Below are 17,496 nucleotides of genomic sequence, written 5' to 3'. Positions count from 1 at the left end.
TGGCTGATAGCGAGTTTCTTTAGCCGGCTTCTAGATGTCACTCGAATCTCTCAGCTGAAACTGGCTGTGGCATCGGACGGCTAAAATTTGAACTGCCCGCCGCCGGAATCACAATTATATCGATATTCTAGCTCTGCTTGTAGGTCAGAACAATTATATTGTCGGAATTACTATGCCTTTTCGAATCTATCACTAAGATCTACTGACAATATTTATTGAGTGCAATCGGGTGGACCTGAATCAATGTCGTACAAGTCTTCTAACGCCGTAGACAATTAGTACTACATGACAACCACTTTATAGTATCTAGCAATAACAATATTAACATTGAAACGGGAGGCGCGCAACTCCGCACAAACGCATTCCTACGAAGAAACACGGGCCGGCATTTGGTGGTGGCTCGAGAGCAACGGAAACAAGGTTATGGCTCGCAGGCAGCAGCTGAACGGTTATGTGTGCGTTGGTGCCGTGTTGTCCGATTACTTCAAGATATCCGGCAATCGGTGATAAATATTTCCAAGTGTAGCCTGACTCGAACGGGATTAGTTCCTCCTTGCTCCTTTCTCTGGATATCGCTTTTGAAGTTTCGCCTGTTATGTCCTTACTTCCGTCGACACCTGCTAGCATGTCCCTCGCCTCGCGTATTAGTTCCTGCATGACGTGCCGTCCAAGTTTAGGGTATCTTTAGTTTACATAAAGATTCAGTTGCCTCAGGATCCATTATGGGAGTACTCCTGGACTTAATTGTTCTCTATTTCCGCACAAAATTTACCGAAATAACGTAGAAATGTCTGTACTATAGCCTACAAACTGTGCAAACGAAAGGAGCAGTCCTAAGGCGGTTGTGAGTGCAAAACTGCGGGGCCTATTGGCTTTTTGAAATTTGAGTATCTCCGGCTGCCCAGGAAAGCTTCGGGCAGAGCGAGCTCGGGTGCGAGCGGAGTGAATGACGTCGATGGTATTGTGCAGTTGGAGCCCGTGGCACAGGTGTGGCTCAGACACTATTGTGGCTGAGCCAAGTTGTGACCCACAAGTGTGATCCGGTGCGAAGGCGCACATGCTGGGGTTCGCCCCGTTGGCCACTTGCTGCTTCCCTTCCCGCGCTCGCTCGTTGCGCTCAACGGATAGCAATATAGATATATCGTCCATGGCGCACACCTCGTCTACCTCTTTCCCTCTCGCCTGCGTCCTTGTCCATCCGTCCGTTCCATCTACTTACTAATCACTGAACTAACGGCCTACGATTCTACAGCTCTCCTCCAGTTCCCGTGCCTCCGCGGCTCGTCGCGTTGATCTCCTTACGACTCACCCAAAGTTCAGACCCACGAATGAGCGTGTGAGTTCAGTGCAAGTCGCCACCAAACTCGCTCTGCGCACTGCCAGTCTTGCACTCCCTCCTAGTTTAGCATTGCGATAGCCGCAACGCGCTTCAGCGTTTTATACACTGGCGGCACAGTCTCTGGCTTGCATTTTCGGCACGGCTTCCCGGCGACTGACGAGCGGTTGAACCTCTAGCGAACATTGCGTTTGGCAAGTTAAGACTACTTATCTCTCTGACATTGTCTACTCCTCGCCAAGATGGTGTTCATTGATGGTGTCAAGTACGCGTGTGATGTATGTATCCATTTTTTTTTCAAGTGAACGCATGCGACATTCATGTCCGCTGAAGGATTTTGCCTGAGTGCATGGCTACTGGCGAGCAGCTGTCTGGCGCTAGCACGTTTGCGGCTTAGCGTGGGGAAGCGAAAGTCGCGCGTGCGGCGCTCATTACGTTGGCTGTGGGCTGTGTCCACTACCACGCGAATTGGGACCACGTACTCGCAGTAGCCCTAGACCTGCCTTCATTACATCAGTGAATTACAATTTTTTTTGCGGGAGTCTGTGTTAATTGTCTTTTTCTTGGTATAGACGTGTATTCGTGGTCACCGTGTTACCACTTGCACCCACAAGGATCGGCCATTAACGATGATCAAGCCGAAAGGTCGCCCCGTTTCTCAGTGTCCTCATTGTCGAGAGGCGAGAAAGAACCATGCGTTACACACCAAATGTGACTGTACTGACCACAAGTCTGGCTCATCGCCAGGCAAGTCGGCCACATGTGGTTGTCCTCATGGTGGTAAATGCGACTGTTCGAAGTTGAAGAACGCGGGTCGGACTGCAAGTGGTAGCACTACTACTAGCGGTCATGAGGTCGTATTGAAAGCTTCTCACATCGCCGGTGTTCGCAACAGCACTACAATGGCGAAGCCGCATGTGCATGGTTCCTCGCCGTATGGTATGGTTTCTACTGGCAATTCTCGCAGCGCCGCGCAGGTACCCATGACTTATTCGCTAGCTCCTGTTCAGACAGCAGCGCATCAACGTAATGAGATATACGACAGCCCTACGAGACAGGCATCGCCATTGTCAGATACGAATATCTCGGCGTATACTCCTCATTCCGTCCAGATTGAGCCGATGAGCAGACAGATCACGGACGTTGTGGCTCTGTGTGGAGTTTCTGACTTCCGCGGCGACACGAGCACCACTGATCAGGCAACTGGCGGGAGAGCGTCCACATCGTCTGCCAGTAGTTTGACCAGCGGCAGCAATGGATACGATTCGGAATCTACATACAGTTCTTACAGCTCATTCGATGACCTCACCACAGTCGGAGGGACTCCGAAGGACATTCTCCGAGGTCTACCCATTCAGAGAGATATATCTTACAGCCAAACTTTACCGCAAACCGGCATGACGAATTTCCTCGAAGATGGTCTGGACGCATTTGGCGGCTTTGATTTCTCCGGCACACAGGCATTCGGCTTGGTAGATGACAGTAATGTACTTTTCGGCTCACCAGGATTGTACAGCTCTGCTCCTACCACAATCATTTCAACTAGTACTACAGTTGCACCAACGGCCTTTGCCTATGTGTCACCAGTTGCAAGTACTGTTACTTCGCTACCCCCCGCCATGGCTGGGGCTTACAGGAGTTCTTCGTCCACGTCAGCAGAGTACGATTTTAGCCAGTTCCCGACACGACAACAATCAATGGTTTCTGCAACGGAGTACTAATCACATCTACAAAAATTTACTTAAATGAATGGAGTTTGATGGCGTGCTGTTTGTTTTACTGGTGTTAACCTGTGTTGTATATGCTAACGTTTTGGAATACTGTATAAAATTGCAACCAGATTGATTGTATCTGTGTATGATATGGTTATTCATTTTACGGTCAAAGTGTACAAGAATGAGCGCAAAAAGGATGCGCGCCGGATGGAAGAGTTTGTTAGACACGTTACTTTGTTATATATATGCTGCTTGTATTTATACGTTCGGTATGGTCGTTACAATACAGTATGGTTAGAATTATGCTAGTGGACTCTAAATTTCGAATCATAGTGGTATGTCCTCTGGGGATGTTAAATGCTTGACTTATCTACGCATAACCCGTTCTTTGCCCACTGCGCTGTTGGTTACTATTATAACAGAACGATCCAATTAATATTTTGCGCTGCTCAAAAAACCTCTAATCCGGCGTGAAGTAGAACAAAGTCGGCTTGTAAGATGCGCAATGCCGGTCGATACCATTTTACTGTCAACATGTGCCAAGCTTTCTCAAAAGCTCCAAGCTTTAGCTCTGGGGTAAGCCAAGCTTTCTCAAATGCTCCAAAAACTTAAAGCTCTCGAGGGGGCTGTGCCCGCCCCTGATCTACATGTACTACCTCTCAAACAACTTTTGCTGGTGACTTCTGCCGGTCCCCACACAAATGCGTTGCACAACCCTACACGTGCTGTTAGGGCGTCCATGATTACGTGCCCCCCCCCCCCCCCCCAATATTGTAGGCTGGGAAAGTGCGCATCGTTTCGGTTGCACTGCAATATCTATTTTAGGAGACCTATTAAGTGACAAACGCACACGAAGAATTGCGGACAAAGAAGGAATAAATATTTAAAGTCGCCGTAGCAAAATGCAACAAAAAAATACCGGCGCCCAGCGCGTACATAACCCACCATTAAATGCGATAGCGTACAAATTCAGCAAAAACATCACATCCGGCCACTCCGCCGTCTGCGCACTGTCTTCCCTTCTAACGGACTCGAAATGTCATTATTCTCTAGTGCCTGTAATCTATCTACTTCCCACGGGGTCAGCGAAACGCCTTCGCTAGCGTTCACATTCCCGGTCGCGTTAGCCGTCTGTTTATGACGCACTGTAGCAGTCCGCGGTGTCTTCGGGATCGCATCTTTGCGGACAGCGGGCTGTACTGTCGTGCTTGGCGCTGAAGCTGAGACTCCTGCGCCTGACGCCAAATTCTGTAAAACAGGATTTCTCCGAGTAACTCCGCCACTGGCTGCATTAGTAGAGTCGGCTGGAGAACTCCGATCGTGCATCCGGTGACTTCGCCTCAATCCGCTATCCCCTCTAGTTGCAGAACTGCCGCCAATACCTCCCTCAGTAGCAACAGGTGTTGAAATGGGCGTCGAAGTCCGACTTCTTCGTTGTCTCGTGCCCGAATCCACAAATCTGCTCGCCAACACAGGCGATGCCGCGGGTCCGATGGGATCCGAGACGTCCCGCGCGGCTTCACGCGTCGTTGTCCGATTTTCATCCCGGAGGTACAGCGCGATACGTTCATCTGAGATATTTAGTGCTGAGGCCTGGTCGTTCGTCTGGAGCGCTGCTAGACGAATGATATATTCTAGTAGTGATAAGGAGTTAATCGATTGTGCAGATTGTTGCTGAAGTTGTTGATGATTCTGAGACGACGTGGAAATCGGCAAAGGGGCTTGCTGACGTCGAGGAGCAACAATTGCTTCAATATCCGCGCTGCTAAGTGTGAGTCGAGAGAGCGCTGCTGCCAGAGTTGACTCGGAGAGAATACTAGGTCTTGGTTTGCCCTGATTCGGCGCCAACTCTAAACTCTCAGCTTCCTCCACTCTTTCGTCAATGTCACCGTTTTCATCCTCGTCATCTTCATACAAGTCACGTTCAGCGTCATCGGTCCACAGTTCGAATGCTAGCCATTCAATATTGGCAGGTGAGTCTACCTTCGCAGCCAAAATCGAATCTGTATTTTCTTCGGTATCGCTGTGCACTTCGATATCAAAGTCATCTTCATCAAACGACGAGTAGTCATCTAACATGAGGTATGGTGAGCGCTGAAGAAATGCTCTATTGAGTTTCACGACTAGGACCGGAGATATGGCGTCGTCAATTTCCAGTAATCGACCTGACGCGCTGAAAAATAATCTTGTTATCTAATATAAAGATTAGCATAGCGACTAGCGACTCAAGAAGGCAGTCACGATATACTCACTATAGATAACGGAACTGTACGACTCCGCCATTTTATAGCACCATTTGCGTCAGGTTTCGGCGGATTCTCAGAGTCAAATTCGTCATGATACCGTCCATCATCCAGATCTTCCGTCACAACGAGTTCGTACGCATACGTCTGCCTATTCGCAGACCTGTGTGTATATTTGTGTCCTTCCCCATTGCCATCTTCTCTTTCAATCGGAACCCTGAAGATTTCAATGTAGCATTTCGGATATTCCTCTTTCCAGGTTATGTCGCCTGAGGTGGTAATATGCGGATTTCGTGCAGTACCATAAAAGACTGTATATAATTTCAAAGTAAATGTAGGACCAACTTTGTGGCGTTCAAACGGACGGCTGTCGAATGCAGAATCTGCGGCAAGGAGGAAAGCTGATGCTTGCAATAGCCGCGAAGGTGAAACGGTATCTGGTAAAGAAGCTTGAAGATTCGCACCGGACGTCGTCAATGCTAATGATATCAATGGAATAGACTACCGCAATGTCAGATCAAACATATTCTAAACTGGCCACGATCACCTTACGTCTTCTATCCTTGAAAGGAGTCCAAGCATGTACTGTTCCACGGAGTTTGCAGCCTTACGCTTCTCGTCTGTCGATTTAGCCAGTTGTATACGCTGACTAGCTTGCTCGACTCTGTCGTCAAATTCATTGATATCTCGCCGTAATGCTCGTGTAAGCGCTGCGGTGCTGTCCAGACTCGTGTTGCCTCGTGCCGCGCTAACTGGGTTAGACAGTCGATTCGAACATACATTAGTAAATCAGTCGCATACATTAACTGAATCAAATCAATAGCCGGAGATACTATCTTGATCTTGGTATTGAGTCGCCGTTTAATCTTCTCGAGAGACTCCTTCTCGTCTTCAGGTAGTTTCTGATCAGTAGAATCGTCAGTCTGATCTTATTCATTACATCCTCGGCATTAGTCCACAGAATTCGATTTGCGCATACATCTAAAAATCTCGTAAGAGATCGTATAGCATATCCAGAGACAAGCGAGATCCCCGACCGAATGGCAAACGTAACGGCTTGATTCCCAGCCTATAGTGGCCAAACAAATTGTTAGCCCTCCATAGCTCGTTTTCAATCCACTATAAATTTAATCACAAACTTTAGCTAAGAGATCATCCATCTTCTATCCACTATAACAACTGAAAAATATCGCGGAACGCAATGTTGGTCGATATGTTGTCGTCGCATAGTATTGGTTTGTCAGAGGAAGATCCGTAGACCAGCATCAATGAAATTAAACCACGGGCAGTTGCAAATGTTGTGGGTTAGGGCAATCTAATCGCTTTTGTCTACGCGGTACTTGCGGCATATCTGTACTGAACGCAATTTCGCTGACAAGGAGAGCAAGGGGCTCGTACTTGAGCGCCGATCGAGGCAGTTTGTGCGCCGGGGCCACTTTTTGCGTCCGAGTCGTGCGGCTGAAATTTTTTCACGCGACAGCAGCACGCGCGCCGTTCCTTGGGACGCGTTCTCTCTCGTGCCGTGCAGTTCGCGATACCAACAATACGTGAAAAATTTGCTGCATATGTCTTACAGAAGTCAAATTTTCCTTGTGGGGAGGATTAACGATGTGGCTGGCAACGATATTCGATACTTTGTCACGTTCCAGTCTACATATTTGACATGATGTGATTGCTGTCGAAGCTTATACGCTAGTGAACCTAAGAGGCATGGAATGCATACCGACTAGAGATGTCGGTTTCAGTGACGGTCATTTCCGTCTCTTTCTTCACAGTTAGTCTGAGGCATAAGTTGGATAGATAGCTGTAGTAGAAGTTTGGCCAGTAGTACGAGTTGAACATTCTCCAGCCAACGTCCGGAATTATACGCGAATACGTTACACAGAATTTCTCTGACACCATTCCTTATAGGGAGCAATGAAAACGAATTCGGAGGACTCGTATTTGCCCGGCGTCGATCGCATTCCTCAAAGCTAAATTCCTGAAGTCGTGTAAGCTTAAGTGTAGACGCGTGAGCCAAGTGTGATCCGTGACTCTCGACCTACCTCTCCTCACAGCGCCTGAACACGGTCACGCCCCGCCAACGACCACCAAAGTTCCATTCGCGCTGTCACTGTGCACGGATTCCCAACCAGGCTGGTGCTGACTCGCTGAACCCATACCACGCTGAATTCACGCCTTTGCCGATTCTTCGTTCGTGTTTACCGACTCGCCGAAGGGAATGAGTCTTTGGACGCTTACTAGCTTTTGACGGTCCCTGCTACGGTGTCAAAGGCTGTCATTCGTGGCCCCTGTGTTCTGTTGCTTTCCTTTGTCGTCGTCTCCCGCTTGTTATAGGGGTCAAAAAGTGGTCACTCTTTAATTTTTCCACCGATATCTCGCTATCGGCTACCCACGTTCTTTACACATTGCCGTTGTGGTTTTGCAAAGTAATCTGGATACTAGAATTATAACGCATTCTGCAGTCGCAGACTCAGTATGGAGGTAAGGATTTTTAGCGCTCTTTTTGCGCTTGTCACTATGCAGACCGTGTCATCGCTAACTTTGCTCGCCTCTTAACAGGACAAGCACCCTGCTTATGACGTAGAAAATGAGAGACACGTCACGGACACAATAGTAGATCTTTATTCACGAAATTACTCTCGCGAGAGCATTGCCAGCGCTAACGAGAACGAAAATGACCGGATCTCGACCGAAGGAATGACCACGCCCCTAATCGCCCAGCGTTCGATCTCATCCTCGTCATTGTCGGCATCGCCTCCTCCACTTTCTACGATGCCGCTTGAGAATATTGATTTTGAACCTCCGGCCACGATTGTAGCCCAGGAGAGAAATAACATTCAAGCCTTGAAACGAATCTCTCTTGACGCGTCGTCAACATCGGATCCGGACTTGCCTGCTGCCAGTATTGCGCTTTTGCAACATGGGCCGACGTCTCCGCCAGCGACGTCACCGTCGTCGGCATCATCTGCTGGAACCCAGCAAGGATTCCCTCTCGACGACGGCCCAAGCTACCAGACCGATGGGGCACTGCTCTGGGTCCCGGCTCATCTACATCCGGAACTAGCCCCAAAAGAGTGGCGCACATTTGTGCAGGAACGAGTAGCCGAAATTCAGCATCGGACGGGTGCGAATGGTACTCGCTCGCAGTCAGAAACGGCAGCGCCGGCATCCGGCCTGCTCTCCGTTCCTGCATCGCCTGGCGGCACAGGATCAGGCATAGTTAGGCGAAAATCGAAGTTATCTCGTGAAATTTATATCTCGGATGATTCCGTAGCTGGATACGAAGACGGTGCGGATGTACTTCAAGAACGGGCAAAGGCAAAATCGCCAGAGGTTAGAGTATCGGACTTGGAATGGCTAGAGACATACGCGCGGCAGACGCGCTCTGCTAGTGGAAGTCCGAATCTACCAGGCGGTATCGTGATATCGGAAGGAAATGTTATCGCGCCTTTAATTAACGGCCGAGGACTTCGGAGATCGCAACATACATCGAGAAAAAATAAGCGACTGATTGAGTCAGAGAAACGTCTGTCTATGACGTCGGAGGAGACACTGCCGGAAGACGAAAAGGGTGAACGATATGCTGAAATGAATATAGAGCGCGTCCCAACGCTCACGACAACGCCGCCTCTGTTTGCAGTTCCAGACCGTGGACCACAAGTTACCGTGACGGACGGGAAACTGCACCTGAATATCAATGAAACGGATTTAGGATCGCTTGATATCGACACTGATATCGTAATAGAGGCAGCAAAGTTCGTCGATACACCAGACGTAGCAGTTGCACCTGATAAACGGTATAACTCGTCGTCTTATGACACATCTCCAGGGCATGTGTCGTCGAGCTCGACGTCATCGTCATCATCCACGGTTTCTACAGTATCGTCTGCTTCAACGGCGAAAGCTTCACTTTTCCCCGAGTGTTCGGCAGACGGAGTGTCACTAGGTTCAGATCGTAGCGACCAACATCGAAGCACGTCGCGTCCTGGTACTCCTACTCCAAAAATATCCTCATCACATCGTCAATCGCCGATTTCTCGACTTACTTCTAAACGGTTAATCACCGACATTCTCTCACGTTCATCTTCACCCACCAACGTGACCTCACAGTCTGTCGGGTCTCCAGGAACAGCGTCCAAGCCTGTCGCTTCTGCGAGCATGCGAACTAACACAGTCGTGAGTATGCCATCTATGGCTGCCACTGTCTCGGGTGATCCGAACGGTCGAACGGATGCACTGTCTGTTATTCCTGTGCTTGATTCAATGACACCAGCGCATCAGGCTCAATCCCCACAGCCTGGACCATCACTTAAGCAACGAGGCAAGGCGTTAACTGCTGGACTTGGCCGCCTATTTACTTACGATAAGGAAAAGGAAAAGGAAAAGGAAAAGGATAGGAGCCTGATTCGCAAGAATAGTGGATTCAAGGTCAACCTTAGTACTACTCCGCGAAGCGACAGTGTATCTGACCTGGGCAAACAGACACGGTTTCGAGAGGCTCTTGATCTGGAGCGTTCAGCTTCACCTATTGGCTACCAGGAGAAAGGGTCGTTGAGGAACGATAAGGAGTCCAAGTTATCGAACCTTTTCGGGGGAAAGAAGAAGGGTCTTACAAAGAGTAACGGCCTACATTCGTCCTCTGGTGGACGAGACAAAAAGAAGGCTGGGGACAAGTCTAAGCATGTACGGACAAGCAGATCGTCTTCGTCGTTGTCATCTTCCTATACGGATCCTTACGTCGGCAAATCTCAGTCTCCATCAACTCCCCCTTCTCCCTCACGAGCTCAGATTGCTAAAGGTAATAGCGGCAGACCTTACTACTACTCCCGATTCCCGCTGCATGTCGAACGAGCTATATACCGACTCTCCCATTTGAAGCTGGCGAATCCTCGACGGCCGCTATGCCAGCAGGTGTTGCTAAGTAACTTTATGTATAGCTATCTTGAGCTTATTAACCAAGACAGCATGTATGGTTATCAACAGCAGCAGCAATATCGCCATGCTTATCCCTACAATTACCAGCAGCAACAGTATGTGTATCAGCAACAATTGCAACAGCAGGTGCTTATGCAGAATTTGCAGCTGCAAATGCACCATCAACAACAGTCACAGAATATATTGCACCAGCAGCAGTTCCCGGTGTCATATTCTGATGAGGAGAATATGTTTGCCGGTATGGACTCTCCAGCGTCTGAAGGCCGGACCAATCGATCGGTCAATATGCCAGCGGTTACCGTGCAGGGTGGGTCGATATCCGATGATGTAGATACATATTGGCAAGATTCGGACAGTGATGATGATGTTTACGGAACATACTTCGATGCTACTGAAGACGATGTATGTATCTTCCATTTAATTTGCTTGGCGATGACTAACGTGACTGCAGTATTCCGCTGCGCGTGTTTATGAGGACGAGGATTTTGACGACGCCGAAGATTATAATGTTGGAGTTTCGTTGAAGCCGAATTCAAATTTGAAGCCTGGTTCGCAGATCTACATCCCAGCGGAGACTTATTACGAAACAATCTCACGACAGCAGAAAGAACAAGCTCACCGCCATCAATATGAGCAACATACGCCGTCCAAAAATTCCGACAAAAATTCCTACAACACCATTCCTCGACAAAACCTCCGCCACAGTAGAGGGCCAGCAGGCTACCAAAATGTCAATAACCATAAACCCCACGGGTACAATGGCTACGCTCCTTCAAATCGCTACTACGAGACCGAGCGCCAAGCTCAAGTGGTGGGCGGGTATTATAGCGATTAATACATAATAATATTCTCGTTGGTACACGTCGCTCATTAGGTTTTATTGTCGTTTATCATATGAATTTGGCGAGGCGTTTTTATAGTTGTTTTTTGTGTACTGCTTTGGTTTTCGTTTGCATAAAGTTCTATTTTTCGGGTATTCATGTGACATGTATAGCTTAGACTTAATATTCTTCTATGAATTATTCGCGAATTGTATATATTTCCAGTTTATATTGTTCTTGTGTTAACGGGAAATGTATATATAATATATTTTAATGGATAGATATGAGATTGCTTTGGATTACGTGCTACTAATCGGAAAGGTAAGTGATAAATAAGGAATGAAACGGAAAGCATAACATATTTTGTTCATATGCGGATTTAACTAGTTTGGCTTTCGTTTTGTAAAAAGTTTGCCGAGATTATACAACGTCTTGTACGAGTCCGGATCGCCTATCCAAAGCCAATATAGCGATGAGATATAGTCATACGAATGTATTAACAATGCGATAAAGAAATGCGCTCTATGGCTCACGAGAGGTCCGAAACATCCAGGCCACGGTAGCCACGACTATCGCGACTGCTGAAGATGCCAGGATCATGGGCATGACAGGGCTCTCTTTCTCCTCCGGTTCGAGACTAATAGAAAAGTTAATTCAAGCCACAGACAAGGAGTACTCAAGGACGACGCCATACATTGGCGTAGCTGTGCTAGGATTCTGCGCCGCTTCAGCTAATTGCACAAACAGTTCGGAGAGGGAAGACGTCCACGTTGCGCTGACGTGCAATGGGGTCGACAATCCTAGTTCGCGTGTGTACGTGTCCGGTTGCTGATCTGATCGTTGTTGCTGTTTATCCAAATCGGCCTTTAGAGCCGCAAAGACGGCGGGCAGACGGTCCAGCTGTGGATACTTACTTCGAAGATCGACTATATGTTGGAAACTGTCGGGATTCGACGAGTCGTATGTGTAGCAAATAACGTCGCATTCGTCGAGTTTTGTGGGGTTGTCTAGCACTGCTGGTTCTAGTTCTCCTAGTTCCTCAAGCTGCGTCGTCGTCGACTGTTAGAAAGTTGCACGTCAACCTAATTTTCTGGCAGCGAACTCACGATCATATAGCATTGTTTGCCTCCTTGCATCTCCACGCTGTTGACAGCTATTCGAGGCTTTATTGTAGGCATATATAAAGGATAAAATGGTCGATTGAGAAATCTATCCAAGATTGCGCTCTACAACTGTCGTCAGTATCATTTTACGAAACGTAATGCATCATTATATGCATACCTTTCCAGAATCAGGAGCACCAAGCACGTAGCAACTGAACACATTTCGATCCACCTTTCCAGGCTTTGGCCTTGTCTTCCTTCGTCGTCGCGGTTTTGTCACTTTGAGCGCATCTGTGGTGCCGCCTCGCTCGGAGCCTTCAAACCCGAGCCACGCGAGATAAGCCAGTGTGGTCTTGTGATCTTGAAATGTCGTCATACTCCATTGCGCAAGCCACCCCTGAAGCGTTACATGCCCTTCTTCATTACACAGCGTAGTTGTCGGGAATTGCGATTTTGTCCACGATGCAGGGATCTCCGGAGTGGGAGCAAACAAGGAATTCAGTTCAATCGAATTCAAACCGCCATCGTTGTCCTTGTCAAAAAGCAAGAACAAATCAACAAAAAATCTGTACCCTGCCGGACTGAGTTCGACGCTGGAATACTGAGGTACGTCAAACCTGGGATACAAGAATTTATCGCTTAACGATAAACTATCCGTATAGTGAAATGTCCGTAGAATACCCCATGTTGTCTCATGGCGTCCTTTTAGTGCGAAAATTTTGTTAAGGGCAATAAATCCTTCTTGTGATATGCCTTCTTCCGTGACTGACCCAGCGTCGGTTTTATATATTATAGATTTGATCTCTTGATGATCGAACGGGTCCAACGATTTGTTGAAACACTTTAGTTGCAGATCATTCATTTCTTTGTCATTTAAAAACCCATCTTGATCCTTGTCGCACAAAACTATATTCTCGTCAGTCCCAACTTCTTAGCGAGGGAAGATATAAAGCATTTATACAGAATATGCGCTGTAAGGCCGCAACGGCCGGTGGCTTTAGATTTTGCTCTTTGGAGTCGAATAGTGGCGCAATTGGATGTATGACGGCCTTTTCGCAAAGATAAAACGCCTGATTGACATTGTACTGCTCCTTCGCACTACTTCGTATGCATGATTCAATTTCCTTGAATTCCTCCATGATAGGGATCATCTCATCTAGTATAACTTCTGCAGAGTCCGTATCGACCACTAAGTCACATTTATTCGCGCATAAGACGACAGGAACCTTTAAATAATCAGTATGGTTCTCCAATAGCTAAAATATACACACGAGGAATACATTAACACCAAGTGATCTGAAATACGGCAGCCAAAAAAGCGGAATTCGCTCCGACGTATAATGATCTGAGTACACGAGCAAGATCACATTAGCGCGGCGAATTTCTCTGTTGAGCGACTGTCTGTCTTGGGGCCGTGACGATGTATCGACGATACTCATCGTCAGATTATTGGCTACAGATATGAATTCCGAGGGTATGGAGATTGGTGGAAGAACAGATTGGATGTTAGGGACGAATGTCTCCTTGACGAAGGATGTAATGAGACTATAATATATTAGCACATAAGGCTATAGGCAATAAAAATTATACCTTGACTTTCCAACACCTATAACGGCATCATTTCATTTAATTAGATTGGATATCCTGCTGCATATGAACTACAGTCATACTCACCCTCATCTCCACATAGCACAAGTCGCACGTCAGAAGACATCGTGAGCAAAGAGCTACTAACTGCTGCTCTTCAATTAGCACAATACCTTGAAGAGCTAACTGAGAATGCAGTAAAAGCTATCGCTTGATGCAACCGAGAGTTCATACCAACGAAGTCGCGTGAAAAGGATGCAGTTGTGTCAGCAATGCCTGCATTGCTGACTCATGAAGTTTGCTGGGGCACACCCCGAAAATAGGGTTTGTCTTCTAAGTGCAGCCCCAGGTTGGTCTCGTACCTTGTCTCCGCGCTCTCCGCGCTCTCCGCCTTGTTAGAATGGAGCTTGTGGGACAGGCAGACCTTAAATCGCAGCATAAGATAACCGGCCCCGCTCCACTCCAGTTTTGTACCCGCCTCAGACCCCTCCTTTTTGGACAGTCCTACTCTGTTTTTCAGAAGGATATCACAACTTTTTGACTACGAATAGTCCGAGTGTGAAATAATGTTCGTCTTACCGCCGCCGCCGAAATTCCCCGTCACCAGCCCCGCATACGCGGCTGCTCTCATGCAGCTACGGGATAACAACTTAGATACGCATAATACTCTCAAGTTTCCGGCTGGTGAGGAATACACATTTACGACAGGCGAGGGTATGTCTTTTATGTGTCGAATTCGTGTAGTCTGAACTGCGCACCGGGGTGTCTGGGGAAATTTATTTTAGGACATTTGGCTGACTACTGGCAACTAGGAACATACACTCTCCGCGAAGATATTCATCTCGCAACACCACCCCCGCATCCCTCGGAAGTTCCTGTATTAAATCCGAATCCATTGTCGACCTCACCGATGTCTGTGACCGCGGGTGTGAAGTTGTCGCTATGTAGCATTAAATACAGAAATGACTCAATGCCGGGTATGTATCGGACGGCAACTAGCAACGTCTCTCTGTCGGAGTCGAGGTCAATGACAGAGACTGTGCCAGAATACGATGAAGGGGATAGTTTTAGCGAACACGGGTCCGCTAGTGGAACATCACGCAGCGGCGTCTCGGATATCAAAAGTCTGAGCGGAGCAACGTTGTCGCAGTCGGTCTCGTCTACGGTTGGCAATTTGCAAGATGAAATGACGGAGAACAATGCTAATGCTCTGAGTTCTGTGATGGTAAACACAGTTGCGCCCTCTGTCAACAAGGATTCCAAGCGGCGTAAGCCAAAGAATAGTTTGGCAAAGAGCAATAGTTCCTTCATCTCACGTATCAATCCGCACGAACATCTTGCCAAGCGACTAAGCGAACGACATTCTGAAGATTTATACTTCTTTGCCAATCTTAACCGATCCTTCAATTGGATGGATTATGCGTCGCCAACGTGGAAGGTCAGTGATCGTCAAAAATTTGATCAGTCCGATATTAATGATCGCCATAGCATGAGCCACTTGCAAAGATCTTGTTCACGAAAGCGCATCCCATCACGCATGATGTGAATCAGCTTACACGAAGCTCACATCACATTGATGTTGTGATTGGATTTTCCTCTACAGATATCATCTGGTATGATCCGATGAGCACAAGATACAACAGGTTGAACAAGAATGTAAGGGACTCACTTTCTGATAGCTTTTCATAAATGCTGAATGGGATAGGGTTGTATAAATTCAAGCGCAGTTGCGGATATTCGGTGGATTCCAGGATCGGAGAGTCTGTTCATGGCTGGTCACATGGATGGTGCGATATTAATCTACGACAAGGAATTGGAAGATTCCAACTTTGTGGACGAATTACAATCCGGGATATATCCAGACACGAGCAAATTGGAGAGTAGGGATGGATTCCAAGTGATCAAGAGCATTTACGGCAGTCAAAAGGTGCAGAAGCACAATCCACTCGCATACTGGAAGGTATCGAGGAAACCTATTACGGCGTTTGCATTCTCGCCAGACTGTCAGCATGTTGCGGTTGTGTCTGAGGATGGATACCTGAAAATCATAGATGTGCTGAAAGAAAAGTACGTAATTCTGCATCCTTCTATATGGGTTTTCGATTAATCTGATATTGTATAGGTTGATAGATGTGTACTGCAGTTATTACGGAGGTTTTTTGTGTGTCTGCTGGTCGCCCGACGGTCGTTACATTCTGGTATATTTAGCAAATTTCTAGTAGAGGAGGCTTTACTAATGGGTGACAGACCGGTGGACAAGACGATCTTGTATCGATCTGGTCATTCACGTCAAGGACGTTGGTTGCGCGATGCCAGGGTCACCAGTCTTTTGTTACGTCAGTTGCGTTTGATCCTTGGAGATGTGATGAGCGGGTGTATCGATTTGGCAGTGTTGGCGAAGATTGCCGTTTGTGTTTGTGGGATTTCTCCGTCAAGTCGCTACACAGGCCTAGAGGAGTAAGTTCAAATCGAGTGAGATCAAAGTACAAGCTAACAGCATGTAGAATGCTCATCGAGGGAGTGTGTCTTCGTATTATAGCAGCAATACCAAAAATTGGTCAGACAGGCAGAGTCTTCGATCACGTAACAGGTCGGATTCGAATGTGGTTGCTGTAGAGGATGAGGAAGCGTATCATCCGATTGCGGCGAAGGCAAGCATACCTATCGTGCCTCCAGTCATGGTAAGCTTTGTATGCGCCAGTGACATAAGCAGAATTCTAATTGTGTGGCAGTCCAAGCAAGTCGACCCTGAACCACTGTCCTCATTACATTTCCGAGAAGACAGTATAATAATCACATGCCGCACAGGACATATTCGGACATGGAACAGACCGCATATTCATTCCACTGAAGGTATTGTGGACAAAGAGCCCAAGTTACAGCAGTAAGGTCTTGGAATTACTGATCTGTATTTAAGTGGGTGTTTGGAGCTTGGATGCATGTTCAAACTCCCGTTAATTCCGCTCAGTTTAGGGTAGCATTTGTTGAGATTTTGTGTTTTGGGGTAGAGTATAAATTCAGATTATCCAAATTCCAATCTAGACCATGTTCTTGTGAAGCCACAACAGTTTGGGCAGAATAATCCACGGTTTCATCTGGGAAGCAAATTTCGAGCGTTTCCGAGTGTATGAAAATGATCCACGTCGATTTGGTGCATGCAAGTTAGTCCCGACAAGAAGGGTGAATTCCTAACCCCAACGCCATATTTTTCAAAAATTCCAAATGTACGAGCTTTAATTTTTGTGGGCTGAAAGCTTCGTATCCTTGCGAATGTAGGCCTTCCCTACATTCTGGGCCCAATCTCAGTCAAAAGGGTAACCACTGAAACTGTTCAAAATGTACATATAATACCGCTGACCTCACCGTACCCGACCGGGGTCTTTGTGCACTCAGCAGTATGAGATTTAAAGCAATGCAAATAATCTGCGCTAAGCTACATTTGAGTATCATATTAAGGGAATTTATGAACACTCAGGCACTAAGCATGTTTCGTCAGGCATGCATTAGCGTTAGGTACATTTTTTCCCTAACCCGGCATCTTCCAAATTTGTGCACAACAAACGTGATTAAAAGACGACGAAAGTAACAGCCATCGTCATCACTATTAAAATAGCATTCACCATCCAAAACCATTTCGTACTCCCGTAGGCAATATCACTAGGGCTGTTTCGAATACGAATATCGGCAGGTTTTCCCAATATTCGTATTCGATATTCGACTCTTTCAAAGGCATTCGAATAAAATTCGATATTC

General features: G+C 47.1%; 5 protein-coding genes across 5 annotated transcripts; 3 read left to right on the top strand and 2 right to left on the bottom strand.

Annotated features, from left to right (window-relative positions):
* Positions 1-1,117: 1,117 nt before the first annotated feature.
* V1508DRAFT_426182 (copper fist DNA binding domain-containing protein) lies at positions 1,118-3,354 on the top strand. The gene is made up of 2 exons (XM_066941534.1): positions 1,118-1,614; positions 1,909-3,354. Exons 1-2 carry the CDS (start codon positions 1,579-1,581, stop codon positions 3,055-3,057), a joined length of 1,185 nt encoding a protein of 394 aa, XP_066792938.1. The 5' UTR covers positions 1,118-1,578; the 3' UTR covers positions 3,058-3,354.
* A 494-nt stretch (positions 3,355-3,848) lies between these two features.
* V1508DRAFT_392544 (RanGTP-binding protein-domain-containing protein) lies at positions 3,849-6,547 on the bottom strand. The gene is made up of 6 exons (XM_066937961.1): positions 6,434-6,547; positions 6,274-6,363; positions 6,096-6,196; positions 5,847-6,042; positions 5,304-5,795; positions 3,849-5,244 (listed from the first exon to the last, which is right to left on the bottom strand). The coding sequence occupies exons 1-6, from the start codon at positions 6,452-6,454 to the stop codon at positions 4,033-4,035; spliced, it is 2,112 nt and encodes a 703-aa protein (XP_066792937.1). The 5' UTR covers positions 6,455-6,547; the 3' UTR covers positions 3,849-4,032.
* A 937-nt stretch (positions 6,548-7,484) lies between these two features.
* V1508DRAFT_295201 (uncharacterized protein) lies at positions 7,485-11,453 on the top strand. The gene is made up of 3 exons (XM_066936577.1): positions 7,485-7,778; positions 7,857-10,634; positions 10,684-11,453. The coding sequence occupies exons 1-3, from the start codon at positions 7,773-7,775 to the stop codon at positions 11,065-11,067; spliced, it is 3,168 nt and encodes a 1,055-aa protein (XP_066792936.1). The 5' UTR covers positions 7,485-7,772; the 3' UTR covers positions 11,068-11,453.
* Positions 11,295-13,995, bottom strand: V1508DRAFT_426173 (EF hand associated-domain-containing protein). Its single transcript, XM_066941533.1, has 8 exons — positions 13,831-13,995; positions 13,747-13,762; positions 13,437-13,701; positions 13,118-13,382; positions 12,335-13,062; positions 12,160-12,279; positions 11,748-12,097; positions 11,295-11,690 (listed from the first exon to the last, which is right to left on the bottom strand). Exons 1-8 carry the CDS (start codon positions 13,868-13,870, stop codon positions 11,576-11,578), a joined length of 1,899 nt encoding a protein of 632 aa, XP_066792935.1. The 5' UTR covers positions 13,871-13,995; the 3' UTR covers positions 11,295-11,575.
* Positions 13,996-14,131: 136 nt separating this feature from the next.
* On the top strand, positions 14,132-17,076 carry V1508DRAFT_426169 (WD40-repeat-containing domain protein). Its single transcript, XM_066941532.1, has 8 exons — positions 14,132-14,457; positions 14,556-15,181; positions 15,232-15,399; positions 15,449-15,810; positions 15,866-15,941; positions 15,991-16,200; positions 16,248-16,424; positions 16,476-17,076. The coding sequence occupies exons 1-8, from the start codon at positions 14,310-14,312 to the stop codon at positions 16,629-16,631; spliced, it is 1,923 nt and encodes a 640-aa protein (XP_066792934.1). The 5' UTR covers positions 14,132-14,309; the 3' UTR covers positions 16,632-17,076.
* The last annotated feature ends 420 nt before the right edge of the window (positions 17,077-17,496 follow it).

This window comes from Lipomyces doorenjongii (assembly GCF_038497915.1).
Source record: "Lipomyces doorenjongii strain NRRL Y-27504 unplaced genomic scaffold V1508scaffold_93, whole genome shotgun sequence".
Classification (NCBI taxonomy): Eukaryota; Fungi; Ascomycota; class Lipomycetes; order Lipomycetales; family Lipomycetaceae; genus Lipomyces; species Lipomyces doorenjongii.
Note: the sequence above shows the minus strand (reverse complement) of the source record. Positions and strands in the feature narration are given on the sequence as shown.